This window comes from Salvia hispanica, chromosome 2, assembly GCF_029641045.1.
Source record: "Salvia hispanica isolate PSC_SH4W2 chromosome 2, Shi_PSC_v1, whole genome shotgun sequence".
In the NCBI taxonomy this organism is placed as follows: domain Eukaryota; kingdom Viridiplantae; phylum Streptophyta; class Magnoliopsida; order Lamiales; family Lamiaceae; genus Salvia; species Salvia hispanica.
This window is the reverse complement of record NC_142693.1, coordinates 5,891,538-5,908,954: the sequence shown is the minus strand read 5'-3', so window position 1 is coordinate 5,908,954 and position 17,417 is coordinate 5,891,538. Positions and strand designations below refer to the sequence as shown.

At 34.8% G+C, this 17,417-nt stretch overlaps 1 protein-coding gene across 1 annotated transcript; it reads right to left on the bottom strand.

The window, feature by feature from the left end:
* Positions 1–68: 68 nt before the first annotated feature.
* On the bottom strand, positions 69–1,749 carry LOC125202436 (blue copper protein-like). Its single transcript, XM_089063411.1, has 2 exons — positions 1,604–1,749; positions 69–626 (listed from the first exon to the last, which is right to left on the bottom strand). Exons 1-2 carry the CDS (start codon positions 1,701–1,703, stop codon positions 418–420), a joined length of 309 nt encoding a protein of 102 aa, XP_088919537.1. The 5' UTR covers positions 1,704–1,749; the 3' UTR covers positions 69–417.
* Between the last annotated feature and the right edge of the window lie 15,668 nt (positions 1,750–17,417).

The window sequence follows — 17,417 nt, the reverse complement described above, 5'->3', positions numbered from 1 at the left end:
TACATGTTATCCAACAATTTTTGGACTAAAATGTCAGTCAGTTCAGATATACAAGTGAATTACATAGATACTCAATGATAGTATTGAATATAAAATCCCTGAAGGGCATTTTTATTGAAGCAAATCAATAATATAAATGGCGATTATAACAATAGAGATGGTCTCACAACCTCACCACATAATGAGTCATGTACATACAATCATACTAAAAATATAACCCCCACAAAATAAAAAATATTAAAAGAAAATTACAATAAGCACTGCCACTTGCCTTGGCCGATTACTCCCAACATGGCTCCCACAACAAGCAACAAGCCAACCACCGAGCTCATCTTGCCGTCGACGCTAGTGGCAGCGTTTCCAGAGGAGGGCGGTGGGGAGGACGGTGTGGTCGTTGTAGGAGTTGGTGGGGTGTCTTCACTGTTTTGCGACGACGTTGATGGTGAGTTTCTGGCCCTGGCTGCAGTGGCCGGGCGTCGGGCAGAGGAAGTAGTGGGGGCCAGGGGTGCTGAGGGTGATGGTGGTGGGGCTGTTGCTGTCGGAGCTGATGGCGGTGCCGGTGTTGCAGCTGCTGTAGTCACTTTGTTGTACTTCGTTCACAGCATGGGATGGACCATAGTTGAACACTGTAATACCAAAACAAGTTAATCCCAAGACAAACATGTGGGATCAAGATGGTTTTAAGAATTTTGAAGAAATATGAAAGAAAAAATGTAACGAAACATAAAAAATCATTTTTATATATCAGTTTTATAATGCAATTTGAGTGAAATGAGTTTGTCATTTTTATGACACACTAACCTAATGCGGTAAAAGTCAAATGGGACAGATTTCCCAAAATGCGACATTTAATGATGCACATACATAGTACTCCCTCTGTCCCAGAGAAGTTGGCATACTTTGAAAATGGCACGGGATTTTAGGAGGTTTTGTTTTGTGTGTTAAATGAAGAGAGAAAATATAATTATTATATTCATGTGAGAGAGAACTTTTTCCAAAAAGGGAAATGTGACATCTTTTGTGGGACAAACTAAAAAGGAAAGTGTGCCAACTTCTCTGGGACGGAGGGAGTACTATTAAATATTTTTAGCTGCTAGATCCAAAACATAAATTTGAGGCATAGTCAATGGTTGGAAATAATTTACAATATGTTGTGAATGAACGTGATGATGAAGAAGGTTTTTCTTTTACTTTGATTGGGGATGCAATTAAAAAAAATCCAAAAGTGGCATTGTTTGATGTCTTCTTCAAAAAGAATCTACTAATCGATGGTCGCCTATTATATTTCCGACCATCCCTAAGAAAAAATTAGGCAAGCGATAACAATTTTAATATATTTTTATTAGATTATATTAATTAACTTAAGATACTCAAATCGAGAAGACAAATTGCTTTGAATTTTTTTTTAAAAAAAGCTCTCAAGGATATTGATTAAAGATTTAGAAAAATAGTTTGCAAGCAACAAGAACCCATGATTAACCTAATATATGTATAAAAAGTGAAAATATAATAAAAGTGAAACATGTATACTAAACATGACTTAGTATATTAATAATTTAGTTGAAAATTAATTAAGTCGAAAATAGAATATTGATGAACATACCAAGGGAGTCACCAACGGTAAAAGTTTTGCCGCTTGCCCAGGTTACATAGTCGCCGCTGATGTCCCAACCGGTGGAGTCGCCGACGGTATATCTTGCCATTTTACTATATTTTTTATAGATATATGAGTTTGATGAATAAAAATATTTTCGGAGCTCAAATGTGTTAAGTTCATGGAAGATGCACTTCTATATATAGATGGACAGGATTAGGTGAAATACAATTATTTAATTGGACGAATAATGAAGTCGTAAGCCATGATAAATTACTCTAATATGTCATATACTTCCTATTAAACTAATTTTGGTTTTATTTTTTCCTCTAGGGTTTCTCGTTTTGTATCTTAAACTATTTTTATCTTTCACGAATTTTGACGTTGTACACATGATTTTTACATTTATGTCAATTTTGTTAGATATAATAATGAGCTTTAGCTTTTTAGGGTGCTTAACAAGGCTATTGAATTAATTAGAAATCGCGTGAATATTTTAAAATAAACAATGGGTGTATTCAACATACAAAATTCATTGTTTTTTCCTTGTGATTTTTACAAATTTGTGTACCTCATCCGTTACGAATTATTTTAATTATTTTACAAATATTTATAAATTGCATTAGTTTTATGATTTCATCCACCAATCAACACTTAAATATTTCTAAAACCTATTGGTGCTAGGGGATAAAGTTTTATTGTATTATTCTCAAATTTAGCCAAACCAAGTCATGTAATTATATAGTCATTTTCAATTGCAATATGTAATATTGTGAGAATCATTGAACTTACTTTGGTGCTATTACAGTATTCAAATACAATACCCACTTAATAAATGTTTTGATTCATTCTCATAGATGAAGAGAAAAAATATATTTATTCCACCATATAATTGTCTATCTGTTAAGAGGTTCAAGTTCATTATAATTTATACACCTAATGGAGTTATATTTTAAAGTACTACTACAAATTAGAAGGTGAAATTATAATAATTTACATGTGTAGGTTGACACGCCAACTTCTCTTAGTTGTGTAAAACATGTTATTATAAGAAATTGTTTTAATTTGTTGACTTCATCAAATAAATACTTATGGAACCGGTATACTTTATAACTTTTCCGATATTATAATAATATTTCATGATTTCCATATTTTCGTAATTTATCCTTTAATTACGTAGGTGGATACAAAGTGCAACCTTGAACACCTAAAGGTCAATGCATTACCAAATCTTAACCAAATCTCAGTTATATTAAAGTTTCATCTCTTGGCTGTTCTGATCTGTCAAATCATGTAGTTGATATTAACGGGTAAAGTTATTTTATTCAAAATATTGCGTTTCCTGGAAACTTGGAAACCGTCCACGTTCTATCATGAATGCTTGTGTACATCACAAATAAGATACATGTGTAAACTTAATGAATGCTTGCGTTTCAGATTTTTAGCACGTTCTAACGTAACAGTATTAGGTTACTATTATAAAACTAATATCACACATGAGCCATGCATATGATATTTTAAAATATTAATTTTTAATTTTAAATTAATTAAATAAAATTAGAATCAATATTAACCATGAACAAAATAACTAATAAAATTTGAGTTATATGAAAAATGAACATATGTACAAATCAACATTGAAACATGATAAATTTGAAACAAATAACAGAATATAATGTTCAAATGTTAAATCTTCCATTCGTCACAATTTGTCACTCTTCAACATGAGCGGACCTATATGTAATAAGGGAGCAGCTTTAGACCCTAATGAATCCAGTTTTTTAATTTTTTTCTATTACAAAATTTAAAAATTTATTCATATTTTGTACATATTACTCCCTAAGTCCCAGTTTAAGAGTCCTGGGTTGCCATATCCATCCGTCCCATTTAGAATTTACCATATTTTGACATAAAATTTAACCTTATTGTTAATGAAATTTACACTCAAATGTCATTACTTTCATAAAAATAAAATAAAACAAAATCCTAAACATATAAAAAGTCAAAAGGGTCTCACTTTCCATTACCCCACTTCAATTATTACACACTCCAACAATTTCTTAAAACTCGTGCCCTAACTAAATTGCACTCCTAAACTGGGACGGATGGAGTAGTATAAAAAAGCTCCTAACAATAATTTTATTTAGCTGAAATTTGTTTTTAATTAAAATTTTAAAAATTTAGCTCCTACTCATGTTCATTTTCACGTCCGTCCCTGCTTTCCAATAGAACTCAATGGTAAAATAACTCATTTGTCCGTCCCTGCTTTCCAATAGAACTCAATGGTAAAATAACTCATTTCCCTTGTTTAAAGTTATTTATCTCACCTAAAATTATGATTAAATACTACCATCCATAACTGTAAAAATGAACAAAATCTTTTCAAACATAACATCAATGACCAATATGCATAGCAATTTTTGGCAATTTATATAGTTTTTAATAAAATTAAATAAAAATTAAAAACAAACTACATACAATTACCAATAACAGTAGGAGTAATATTTTCATACGACTCAACCTAGAAATTGGCCGGTTATAGTTTCAACATAATCTATACAATATATAAAATGGGAGTTTTAGAGAAATTTACAAGATTACCATTTTATTTAAAAAATTATAGTATTAAATTAAATATATATATATAATTTAAAGATCATGTATGATTAAGTGGAGTGAGTGGCAAGTTTTACAATTTCATATGTGATTAAGTGGGGTGATAGACCTGCCCAAGGTTTATCGAACCGGCGGTTAAAATCGAAACCGTAACCGTCGGTTACGGTTCCGAACCGAAACCGTGAGAATTTATCCGAACCGAAACCGTCGATTTTTTGAACCGTGGTTCGGTTCAGGTTCAAAACTTTTTGAACCGAAACCATCGGAAAACCCTGAAATGAAGCCGGAAATGCAAAAAACCGCAACAAAACCGGCGGTTCGGAACTGTGAAAAATCATAAAAAACCGCCGGAAAACCGTCGGTTCGGAATCGAAACCGAAACCGACGGTTTTGGAACCGGAACCGTAACCGCTAAACACCCTCGCGGTTCGGTTCGGTTCAACAATTCCCAAAACCGGAACCGTCGGTTCCTGAACCGTGGGCACCTCTAGGTGAGTGGGAGGTTTTACTCACCCAAATAGATCAGGCAACAATGACATGACATCAAGCCTTTTTTCCCCTCTGATTTGAACAGTGTGGATGTTGAATTTTTCAGTAACATGTTTACCAATGATCAGAGACAAAAGGAGCGCACCGGAAAATATGGATCTCCGAGATTGCAATATCTCCAGGTCAGTTTCCTATCTCAATCAAATGTTAAATTTTCCCTAGAATTTTTCAATTTTTCTAATTTACCGTGTATTTAAATATGGATCTCCAAGATTGCAATATCTCCAGGTCAGATTCCTGCAATGATAATTGTCAATTGATGGGGACTAGGTTTTAGGGCTTTAGCTTTCTATTTTCTGTGTCATAGGAACTGGTTGCACAATTTCATAATGCATCTGATGTAGGTATGAGGAACAATCAATTGGTTGTATTTGAACTCCAATCAGCATTTAATATTTTGTGGTTTAGTATATATGGGGACTTGATGAATGATGCTAAGATAATACTCACTTTATCCCAACTCTAAGGACATACTTTTCCATTTGAATGTCTCAGTTTAAATAATGACACATTTTTTAAACTAGAAACATTATTCTTTCTACTTTTTTTTCACTCTTTATTTTATCCACTCAATTTACAGCACGGAGTGTGCCTTTATCATTTTGGGGTGCTGGTGATCCTGCCGAAGCCGCTGCAGCAAAGAGGGCCCTTAGCTCCTCCTCCTCAATCCTCCTATAATGCAACTGCGATAGACCATATTCTATATCATGTTTTTCAGAAAAAGCATGGTCTTCAAGGAGAATTGCTTCATAATTTTTACGCATATTCTGACATATGTTAGTATTTTTTGTCCTTTCATCGAATACATGTGGTGTGAATTGTTCGATTGTGTACTTTCATGAGTCTCATCTTATGCTTTGCTCTACGGATGATCGTTTTAATACATATTAATTATCAATTTTGTGCATTGCAAATTGATTTTGTTCCTTATTTTATTGTAGTTTTAGGTGAGGCGGGCGGCTTTAAAAATGACAAATGAGTTATTTTACCTATAAGTTTTGTTGAAGACTGACGATTGTGAAAATTTGAAGGTTTTAGTTTATAATGATGAGATTGATTTTAATTTTAAAATTAATGTAGTGTATAAAGGAGTTTTAAAATTGATGAGTAATTATCCATTGTGTTTAATTCTTTATTATAATAGATTTTTATCATCCTACTCCATGGTTTAATGTTTAAACATTATATTATGTGATTTGTTTTAAATATATTATGATTCAATGTTGATTTTTATAGATTTTTGATTCTCATATGACTAAAATTATTACTCATATTGTTCATCGTAAATATTGATTCTAATTATATTTAATTAATTAAAAAATTTAAAAAAATAATATTTAAAAATATATTAATCCGTGCATAGCACAAGCGTGATACTAGTTTTTATAACATGGATCAATTATAAAATACTAACATAAATAGACTAAAAATCTAATCATTACTATTATAAATATTATAATGATTAAAATATAAACGAAAAAAATATGGTAACATCATCTAAAAAGTATAAATATAGTAGTAATAAATAGAAGCAGATGGAAGAAGCAAAAATATAATTAAAAAGAAAATACCAGAAAAAAAATTGCGGTAACATCATCTAAATAAAAGATATAAATATAGTAACAAATAAAAGCAGGTGGAAGAAACGAAAATATAATTAAAAAGAAAAATTGTCAATAAATTCATATAATATTAAAAATAAATATGATGTTTTTATCAAAATTGATAAATGAATAGGGTGAAAGAAACATAAATATAGTTAAAAAATGGAAAGAAACGAAAAACAAAAAATGAAAAAGATTGAAAAATATAATTATAAAGAAAAAAACAATAACGTCATACTATAATATCAAATATATACAATGTTGTGTCAAGATTGATTTCTATTTAAAAAATTAAAAAAGTATATTTATACAATATTAAAGATATATTATTATATAGGCATAAATTTTGTTATCAAAATATATGGCTAGTTTCGTCTAACAAGTTTTATAGTGTTCAATAGCCTTAATAGGAAATCCATAACTAAATCTCACAATATTTATGCCAACACTAAGCATTTCACGTAGAAAACCAACAATCTTTTTTGTTGAGTTGAATATGTGCAAAATATTACAGGCTTTGTCAATAGGTTATTTTTGGTAATATTTTGTTTGAACACCTGCAGAGAAAATACATGTTAATATTGTCACTATAAATATTCTTCTAGCAGCTAAGATTAACATTTGTAGCTACAACTATATGCATACTACACTTTTAATCTCAATATAGAATAGATATAATCTACAATTATCCAGAGTAATAATAGTAAAATGCTGAAAGAGATTAAACTAAGAAATGCAAATTGAGCGGTAAAATGATGTTATATAGAATCCCACCACATCATCGACCTTCGTTCACGAACCCTCTATCCCATTTTCTAAACAATTTGTCATTGAGAAATGCAACAAAAAATAAATACAAGACCACACTAAAAAGATAATTCCACAACTAAAGAACACGTATATAGACAAAAAGAAGGAACTCATTTATCTAGCTAATAATAACAATTAAAACAAATATCAATTGATAATTTAATTTGTGACCGTTTCTAAAATGCTAACATTACATTTCAATTGACCAATCATTTAGTGAAATATTATTTTTTTATTTTAAATTAATTAAAATTGGTAAAATGATAGATGACTGTTACTACACATATTGCCATGAAATAATTAATGTGCTCAAATATTTAATCATATGGCAATAACTACACGTTGATAGGGCTCGGTCCAAGCATAGTTTTATGGTGGTTGTTACACTAACCGGGGCATTAATGTTAGAATAAAAATGGATATTTAAGCATGCAGGAACTGAAAAGCAACAAAGTGGCTAAGTGTTGGTGTGGCTTGATCAAGTGGGGATAGAAGCGGAAAATTGCCTAGAACTGGAGCAAACTGATCAGGCGAGAGGAGACAGGGCGACTGAACCTGGCAGCTTTGCGAGTTGATCAAGAGAAGTCGATATCAAGAAGCAGCAAGGGATGAGTCAGAAGAGAGAGAAAGAGGAGTGTCTTCCGACGCAAGGGCATTAATGCCAAATCATGAGGAGCTTGCCCTAGGGATTGGTGCCCTGAGCCGTCCTATAAATAGAAGAAGAAATGTGGAAGAAATCATCATCTATCATCCATCCTCACCACTTCCTGCGGAGAATCACCCACCATCACCCGCCTTACATTTTCACATACACCACAGAGTCAGCATGGAGCAAGGAGATTAGCAGCTAGCACTGAAGTTCGACCACAACCACACTATCTTCTTCCTCGTCTTAGAGGAAGAGAGCTTAGTTTAGAAAGATCTTTTTTCGTTTACGATTTCCTAATTCTCGAGTGGTTGATACATTTATTTACTTTGTTTTCCATTTATTTTGAGATGATTTGCTGAATCCACTGCTACCTTTAAGTTTCCTTTCGATTAGATCGTAATTATCTAGTTCGTTTACGCTTTCTCTTGAATCTGAGTTTTGATTGTTGTTTGAGTTGACTTGTTGGAGTTTTTGTTGATTGAAATGGAGTTTGTGATGGATGTTGGTTTGGATATGGAGTTTTCAAAGTAGGATTTTGTTCTGATCATGTTCGGTTGTGTTTGATTGTTGTTGATTGCTTAGATCTAGTGTCGTAATGTTCTAATCGTTGCTCGTTGTTTCAGATTTAGTCGTTCTTAGTTAGATTTACATTGATCTGAGGTTTACGTACGTTAGTTGCATGAAATTAGGATAGGTATTGTTGATCTGCTTTTATTCCGTTCAAATTGCATGGATCTAGCTCAGATTTACTTTGTTTCCTGTTTTACGTTGGATGCTATGTTCAGATCTACCGTAGTTGCTTAACTAACTTATTTTGGCTGATTAGAGAAGGTGAAGATCGTAGTTAGTTAGAGTGGCAGTCTCTGTCACCTTTTCAACCTTTTCATGCTTTTCGGCTTTACTGTAGTGTGTCGCTCTGATGTCAGTGGTCCTGATTTACTTTATGTAGTGTACTGTTAGGATGTCGAGTTTAGTTGAACAGTTTGTTGTAGAAATGAAGTCTTCAGTCTGAGTCTAGTTTAGTTTGAGTAGATTAGTTTAGAAGATTAAACTTAACCCCCTTTGAAGCGTGGCAGTAGCCAACTTCCAAATATCTCAAATACAATCAAAACACCTTCATATCTGTGGGATTCGACCCTTACTTCCCTTTACTAGTTAATGGTATTGTAGGTTAATGATACGATCCTATATCTTATTATTTAGTTATATCTTTTGATTCACCAAATCCTTCCATATAATTGTTATCTTGGTCAATAAGTTAGGGTATAGTATTTGAGTATTATAAATAGGGATAGATGGTTATTATTTGCATTCATTTAGTAAATCAATAAATTCATTATTTGTCCAACATATTGTGGAATTCTCTACGAACCCTAGTTATCGCATTGCCCGACGGGAAGAACCCGCACACAACTCGAAACTATTATTTCCGCCGACCCGACGAAGGGCGCCGGAACACTTTTTGATCGCCGCAAACGCGCTGCAGATCGCAGTTAAGGAGAAAATCCTTAACAAATTGGTGCTTTCATTGTTGTGAACTCATGAAGCGCTACAACAACGGTAGAGGGGTCTGGGGTGCTACCCGCCCTGATACTTTTCCGAATGGATCGTCGCGTCGCATTCTCAGTGTTGGACGCCGTGAGAATGTGGGTTTCCAACGCCCCCACACGGACGACGGAGACTTGGAGGATATGCACCACGACGATTCTGTGAATACCAAATTGAATCGTTTGATTGATTATTTTGATAAGTTTGATTCTTGGCGTGAAGAGATTGACCGCAGGTTCGAAAATCTTGATCCAATGGTCATGAGAGGGAGCTATGAATTTTACTACGACGATGAGATGGAGGAATCAGAGTATGACGATCAGCGTCATCGGCGAACTGGGGAGAGAGATTATTGGAGGCGAAACCAAAATTTTGGTGCGCGCGGCAGCAACCCATATGATGAGCGAGGTCGCTACGACGGAAGTAGTTGTAGGGACTCGTGTTGGGACCCACCAGGAGGCCACCAATCTCGTCACCAGATGGGCGGTTTTGACAATATGTTGTTTAACCACTCAGCATCTTGTTGGGAACCACCGCCTCGTTGTGCATCGCGAGGATATTCAGATTATGGTCCAGCCACCACAGCGAAGGACCCAATTCACACAAAACTGGAGACGTTTGACAGGATGGATGCTCGTGTCGATGCCGCAGATCACCGGGTGAGCAAATTCCGATCGTCGCCGCAGCCTGATCTTAATCGGCCAGATATTTCTCCGTCACTCAGGAAGATAGAATATCCTCCATCGAGAAATACAATGGTTTCTATTGTGACGTCGGGTTTACCCCCCAACGTCTCATCGGCTCCACCGCGACACAGCACCATCGAGTATACCACTCGCAGGTCGGATTTCCAATCACCACAACGCTCGCCCTCAAATCACCTCAGTCGGACTGTATCCTCCCTCGAACAGCCCACTCCTGTGCACCACCCTTTGCTCCAGCACCTGGCCTTCGGGCATCCACCGAGCCTCCGTTCGGCTACAAAGCTTGTTTCTTGTGAAGAGCAGCCGTTGGGAGTTGAGGGTGATTCCGATGTGTTAAATCAAGTGGACTTGCGGCTCAACGGGATGAAATTAGTGAATGAAAAATTTGGTTGTGAAACTGAATGGATTCCCAGCAGCCATTCTTCAAGCCTTGATCACGATTCGAATGCTCATCCAAAAATGAAACCAAATGATTCCTTGAATTGGAAGGGTGGTTTTCTTGATGAGGTTGATGAATCAAAATCATCCAAATTAGATGATAATCATGATAAGGCCATTTATAATGATGATGAGTTCACAGAGATGGAGCCTCAATCTGTGAGGCTGAGTGATGATTCGGATTTGCATTGGGATGTGGTGAGCGAGAGTGATTCATCTTCACCACTATCATGTATTGATAATAGTCCACAGCAGAAGTGTGGGAATTCAGATGACGAAGATGAAGATGATAGAGTAGATGCTTTGTCCCAACACCAGAAATTAGTGCAGCAAATGAAGGTGGAGCTCAAGAGTTGCGATATCAGATGTCTACAAACGATATGCGAGAAATCTGTAACTCCTAAGATGATTGAAGATTCGAGGCCTTGTAAAATCGATCACATGGTTAGGTACAAGGATCTGAAGGAAACTAAGGCATTCACAGCAGGTAACACAAGGGCTGACTCTGTTTTGCCAAGATTCTTGGCTGGAAAAGGGCACCGAGATTTGGAGATGGTGTATGTTGGCCAGTTTTGCCTATCGTGGGAGATTCCGTGGTGGCTCGATGCAAAAACCACTAAGCTGCTCAACCGTGATGATGAAGGGAAACGCTAAGCTGCTCGGCGTGCGTTTGATCCAGGAGGAGATGCCTCGCCAAAGCTTTTGCTTTCAACTCTCGTTTTGCTTCGTGGTTTCGTGGTTTCCACCTTGAGGACAAGGTGGATTTTAACCGTGGGGGAGTTGATACGATCCTATATCTTATTATTTAGTTATATCTTTTGATTCACCAAATCCTTCCATATAATTGTTATCTTGGTCAATAAGTTAGTGTATAGTATTTGAGTATTATAAATAGGGATAGATGGTTATTATTTGCATTCATTCAGTAAATCAATAAATTTATTATTTGTCCAACATATTGTGGAATTCTCTACGAACCCTAGTTATCGCGTTGCCCGACGGGAAGAACCCGCGCACAACTCGAAACTATTATTTCCGCCGACCCGACGAAGGGCGCCGGAACACTTTTCGATCGCCGAAAACACGCTGCAGATCGCAGTTAAGGAGAAGGTCCTTAACAGTTGAGGTCTTGAAAAGGAGATTTTTGTTTGTGCACCCGACGACAAGTAGGCTGTCTAGGAGTTGTCTTGATCCGTTGGTTGACGTCTCTTGGTCAGTATGTGTTATACCTTATTTGCTAAAATTGCGTGAAGTACACACTTTCGACAACTTGCTTACTTTCATAACTGAAAATGTTATCGATATAATAACAATTAAAACAAATATCAATTGATAATTTAATTTGTGACCGTTCCTAAACGGCAAATATTATATTTCAATTGACCAATCATTTAGTGAAACATTAATTTTTTAATTTAAATCAATTAAAATTGATAAAATGATAGATGACTATTACCATACATATTGCCATGAAATAATTAATATGCTCAAATATTTAATTGTATTTATTCAGATGACAACCCAATTTATTGTAACACATACCACCATTTTAGGTTATTGGATCTAAAAATCATGTGCTTGTCATGCTGCCACGTGAAAAAATGCGGAAGGGTAAAATAGGAAATTTCTAATTTTACGTTACCAGATTGCAGTGTTATTCATTGAATATTGCTGTCTTATCACAACAATATTGCAGTTTACCATGACTGCAATATCTAATACAGTAGACTGCAACCCGTGTTCTGTTCACGAAATTTAATCCTAAGCGTCCATAAATGAGATCTAACGGACTATATTGGTGGTATGGTGTTATCATATCTATGGTGGCACCATAAGGGGTGCGTTAAAATGACAACACCTCTTCAAGTGACACTGTGACACCACGCTAGACTGCAATATTATAAACGCTAGACTGCAATAGTATAACCGCTACATTGCAATCTATAGATTGTAGTCTAGCGTATTGGATATTGCAGACATGAAAAATTGCAGTCTAGCGTATTGGATATTGCAGTCCGCGAAAATTTATACTTGAGCAATTTTTATGATTGACACATGACAACTGATTATTCGTCCACATATACAAATGATTGGCTAGGAATGGTGATATGGTGTTACTTTAAGAGGTGTTGTCATTTTAACACTCCCACCTATGACAATAACTACATGTTCAATGTATAACTGAAAATGCTATTCTAACTCAAAGGAAGAAATTATATAATACTCTTATGTCGTGGTAATAACTATTTAAAATTTGCTCATAACTTATAAATATTTACAATAACGGCCAAAACTCGCCATTATATATACTATTATCACACCTGTGCGATGCACAGAGAAAAAGTAGTTGAAATTGTATAGTGGATGGTAGGACCATAAATGATAAAGTAAAAGAGAAGAAGAAAAAAGGTTATCATAAATAGATATGAACTATTTTTATGGGACGGACAGAAAAGAAAATACTATTTCAACGGCCATACAAATTAGTGAGGGCTACCGCATAATCAAATATACAACGGACAAATAATAATAGGAAAACTTAAACTTATTGAATAGCCTAATAGTTGATCCTTATATAACTAAAAGAATAAACTACAATTAGTCAAACTAATACTAATAATATAAATATTGGAGAAGATTAAACCAAAAATATAAAGGACAATAATATAAGAAAATCTAAACTTGATCAGTAGTCTAATAATTCTTCCCTATGAATAAATCTAGTATAATAATAAAAATATTGGAAAAAGATTAAACCCAGATATATTTGGATATGAGTATACATCATGGACCTTCGTCCACATCCTGCCCTTCTACCTTATTCTTTGATACAATTTGCCGTCGAGAAAAGTGAAATATAAACAAAACAAAACAAACACACAACCGCAATGAAAATACAACAGATAATAAACCTGAAATTATACTAAAAATCCTCACTTCCTTAAGCATTGCACCAAACCTTGAGTGTAAACTTCACGGAAAAGTTGTTTGAATACTAATGACCTGAGGGAAAAAAATATAGTATATATTTAATGATTTTATATATTTTGCATACAAACAAAAACCAGCGCATTAAACAACATACCACACGGTAATGAAAAACACACTATAAACTGAGTATATTGGTTTGGCTCTATGAGCGATAGCTTCATAAACGTGAATGCAACGAATGTTGATTACCGAATACATTGTGGAAAGCACTAGATTACTAAGCAAGATGTGGAATGGTTCCATGATGTCGACCTTTGTTCCTATGGTATGAACTAAAATATCAGACTTGAGTTTTGTAAGATAAGTAGGAATGTGTGGATAGTAAGTCTTCAAATGTCATATTTATAGGTCAAAAATAACCATGAGATTGATTAAACTTCTCCAAATTAAAGTCTATAAATTTGCACCTTTAAATATGAATAATAAGTTTAAAAAACTGAATAATTAATTTAAACATTGATCGATGGATACATGAAGCTACCTATCTCTTGGTTGTGACAGTACAAGTGTGGTGTGTATGCAGTGTTGCGATATTCAAATAAGGCAGGTTCCCCAGATCCAGCAAGTCCACTTGATCACTTGGTCTAGGAACTCGTAGGTTGCGTGGAATCCCGGTCGTCGGACACACAAGTACTTCCCCGCTTCAAAAACCCTCAACCACTTTACTAAACCTAGTATAGGGATGTAGGGATCGATCCCACAGAGAAAGATGCGTAAGAATCGTAATTAAGGATTTGGGAGTATTTTTGGTGTTGGCTGCTGCCACGCATTTTCTTGGGTTGAGGAAAAATTAAAATTAACTTGACTTGGGAATATTAGAAAGAAACTTAACCTAACAGCTAGACCTAGGAAATAATTCTACGATGGGACCACCTCTAAGAAAAAGCAGAGTACGACTGCAAAGTGGTAGAATAACTAACTCTAGTACTAACTGACAGTGACATCGTCTTCTACAACCAAATTCGCATAAAACTTCTTGAGAAAACACATAAGCAAATCAAAAACAGAGCTACTAACTTGGAATCAAATCTATGCATAAATAACGAAGAACTTACAGACCTGCATACCTAGACGAAAGGAAATAGAAAACAAAGGAAATAAAACAAGTCTATCCACTACTGTTTCTTTCACACGCCAAAACCAACTTCAGACGCTAAATCCACTCCGGATCCAAGCGTCCGACACGGACTCCAAACAGAAGAAATTCTCCATCACGTCAGATTTACAAATTTAAGCTCCGAACACTCAATCAACCACAGATCTATCACCCAATTCCACATCAAACACCTCAATAACGAAATAAACAGAGATCGACATAGCAATTTAAGAATTACGCTAACAGTAGAGAGATCTAAGCAAAAGTAACTTGAAATTAAACAGCTAAACTCAGATCCATGAGCGATAAACAGTTAAACATCATCAACATCAAAGTCGACTCCCAAAAGTGAAGTTCGACGGTGGAAACTAGCAAAAACAGCTGAAATTAAAACAAATGTATCTTCGCCCTCACTGGGACGGTGTTACCAAACTCGAGATCTCTAGAAAGTTCCCCCCCCCTATCACAATTATCCCCCAGAATGTTTCCCAAGTGTGTGTAAAATGTATGAGCTAAGAAGAGTGAAAACTATATCCATTACGCTGCATGCTCCTCTCTATTTATAGCGCTTTAGTGGGTCCAGCGAGGTATTGATAATGACTTTGTTGCCCTCAGCTGTAGACTCCCCCGTCACGCCAATTTTCCTTGTAAATCCTGCTCATTTCGTCCTTTTCTTTCGCTAGACCATCTCCTTCCTTACTTCCTTGATCTAGCGATTTTCTTCATACACCTGGCTTAGGAAACGTGTTAGACCCAGCAATTTATAACATTTTTTTGCACATTACCGATGCATGAAATTAGCCTTATCAATACACGTTTTTCTCATACGATGAATTTAATATTTTTTTTTCTATTTTCATAGAGGTTTTGAAATATATGCTCCTCCAGCTTAGAAGTTAGAACTCCTCTACCTACTAAGGTCTAAGAAAGAAAAGACAATTTCAAACGTTTGACTAAATTTTTCTTTGTCCGAGTCATAATTATATTTTTAATCCATTTACTATGTCAATTAACTTCCTCCTGGTGTTCGCCTCGCCGTTCACATTCTTTAACTGGGTCAAATTCTAAAAAAAGAATGATGGTAATTACTATGGCATGAAAATGATAGAATTAATTTTACCATACGAATATTTTTTTTTGGTTAACCGCAGGTGTACCGAATCCGCCTTTTTGGCAAAATCTGACGAAGATATTTTTTTTTGGTTTAAACCGCAGGTGTACCGAACCTGCCTTTTTGGCAGAATCCGACGAAGATATTTTTTTTTTGGTTTAAACCGCAGGTGTACCGAACCCGCCTTTTTGGCAGAATCCGACTAATCCTACTCGACCGAATTTGCGGATTAAGGCCGAAAGTCTCCCAGCGGGTGGCGGGGTTTGAACCCGTGACCTCATGGTCACCAGACTCACCACAGCTCCGCACTGCCAACTGCGATGCGAACTGTTGGTATACGAATATTTATTTTTTAATACAACTAACTAAAATAATTATGAAGTTGAGAATGGGCCTTAGACATAAATAGGAGACCAAACAATCTAAAAAGAATCATATTGGGACTACGGCATCAAGCTAGATTAAGCCCACGTCAGAAACCATAGTTCAAAATTGAGTGAACAATTAACATCGACAGATTAGCTTTCAAGTTTCAACTTTGAGCATGTGTTTTTATACAAGTTAACGATCGAATTTATTCTAAATTAATAATTTTATCAATTCTGTCACAAATTCACAATCTTTGAAATTTGTGAATATTGTCTCAATCTTTCCAACTTGTATTAAAATTTATCATCTGAATTTCACTCTTATTATTAGGTGTCTCAAGATGTGTTGGGGGATAGTCTATTTCTTCACTCCGAAAAATAAGTTTTATCTGTTGGTATTAGTGTTTCACTATAATCTTAAGTTTTTATAATACAATGATCTCAAAAGAGAGTCCCAAAATTGACACAAATTAAAAAGATGAGGAAAAATTGATAAAAGTTGGAAATGATATTGTGATAGAATTAATAAATTTTAAAAGTTCTGAAAGCTAATAAGCCAAATCTAATCTTACGTGGCATTATCCAGGTAGTGATAAAATACAAACTCATATATTGTACAAACTTCAAACTATGATCTGGATCATTAAAAATATCAACATATGACAAAATAGTAGCAATAAAAAATGTCAACACAACATCAACAGCTGACATTGTGTTTACATTTTTTGTTGCTGCTAATTTATATTGGAATTAGTTCAAGAGCATTAGTATAGGTACTGACATTATATTTAAGATTATCTCATACTCCTACAAAATTTTCATATAATTTGCATTTCTCTTGACAATTGTATTAAACAATACTATAACATTAAAATCATGGCTTGCCAAGGCAGAAGAATATTAGTTCAAGAAGTTTGACATTTAATATCTTATGAGCTAAATACAAAATTCTATTTTGGACACTGATCAAAGACGTTTGCACGTTATAATCTGCCGCCCTTGATCATAATACTAATTTATTCGAATAAGGTTATTCAAATGCACCAAAATACTTTTTGACTAGATAACATTTTGGTAGTATTAAATGAATTATAAGCAAGAATTAATTGGTTGCCAACTCCTACTACCAAATCGATTAAAAGTCAATTGCCTCAGTCTAATCTTGTCTCATATAGCTTGTGTTTTTCAATCAAGAGTGAATTTCAGCATTGCCCGTCACCCCTTTTAATTAGAAACTGAAAGAAACCTGAAATACAGAAGATAGAGATGTATAAATAGGAACAAGAGGGGTCCATTGAAGAAGAGCCATCTCTTTCCTTTTATAAATTGGACAAACAAA

What these genes read in the sequence shown, in the direction of transcription:
- LOC125202436 (XM_089063411.1), bottom strand. Translation starts at nt 1,703, where the DNA reads ATGGCAAGATATACCGTCGGCGACTCCACCGGTTGGGACATCAGCGGC. An exon ending in TACCGTTGGTGACTCCCTTG is followed by an intron (nt 627 to 1,603) that starts GTATGTTCATCA and finishes TTGGTATTACAG; the next exon opens with TGTTCAACTATGGTCCATCC.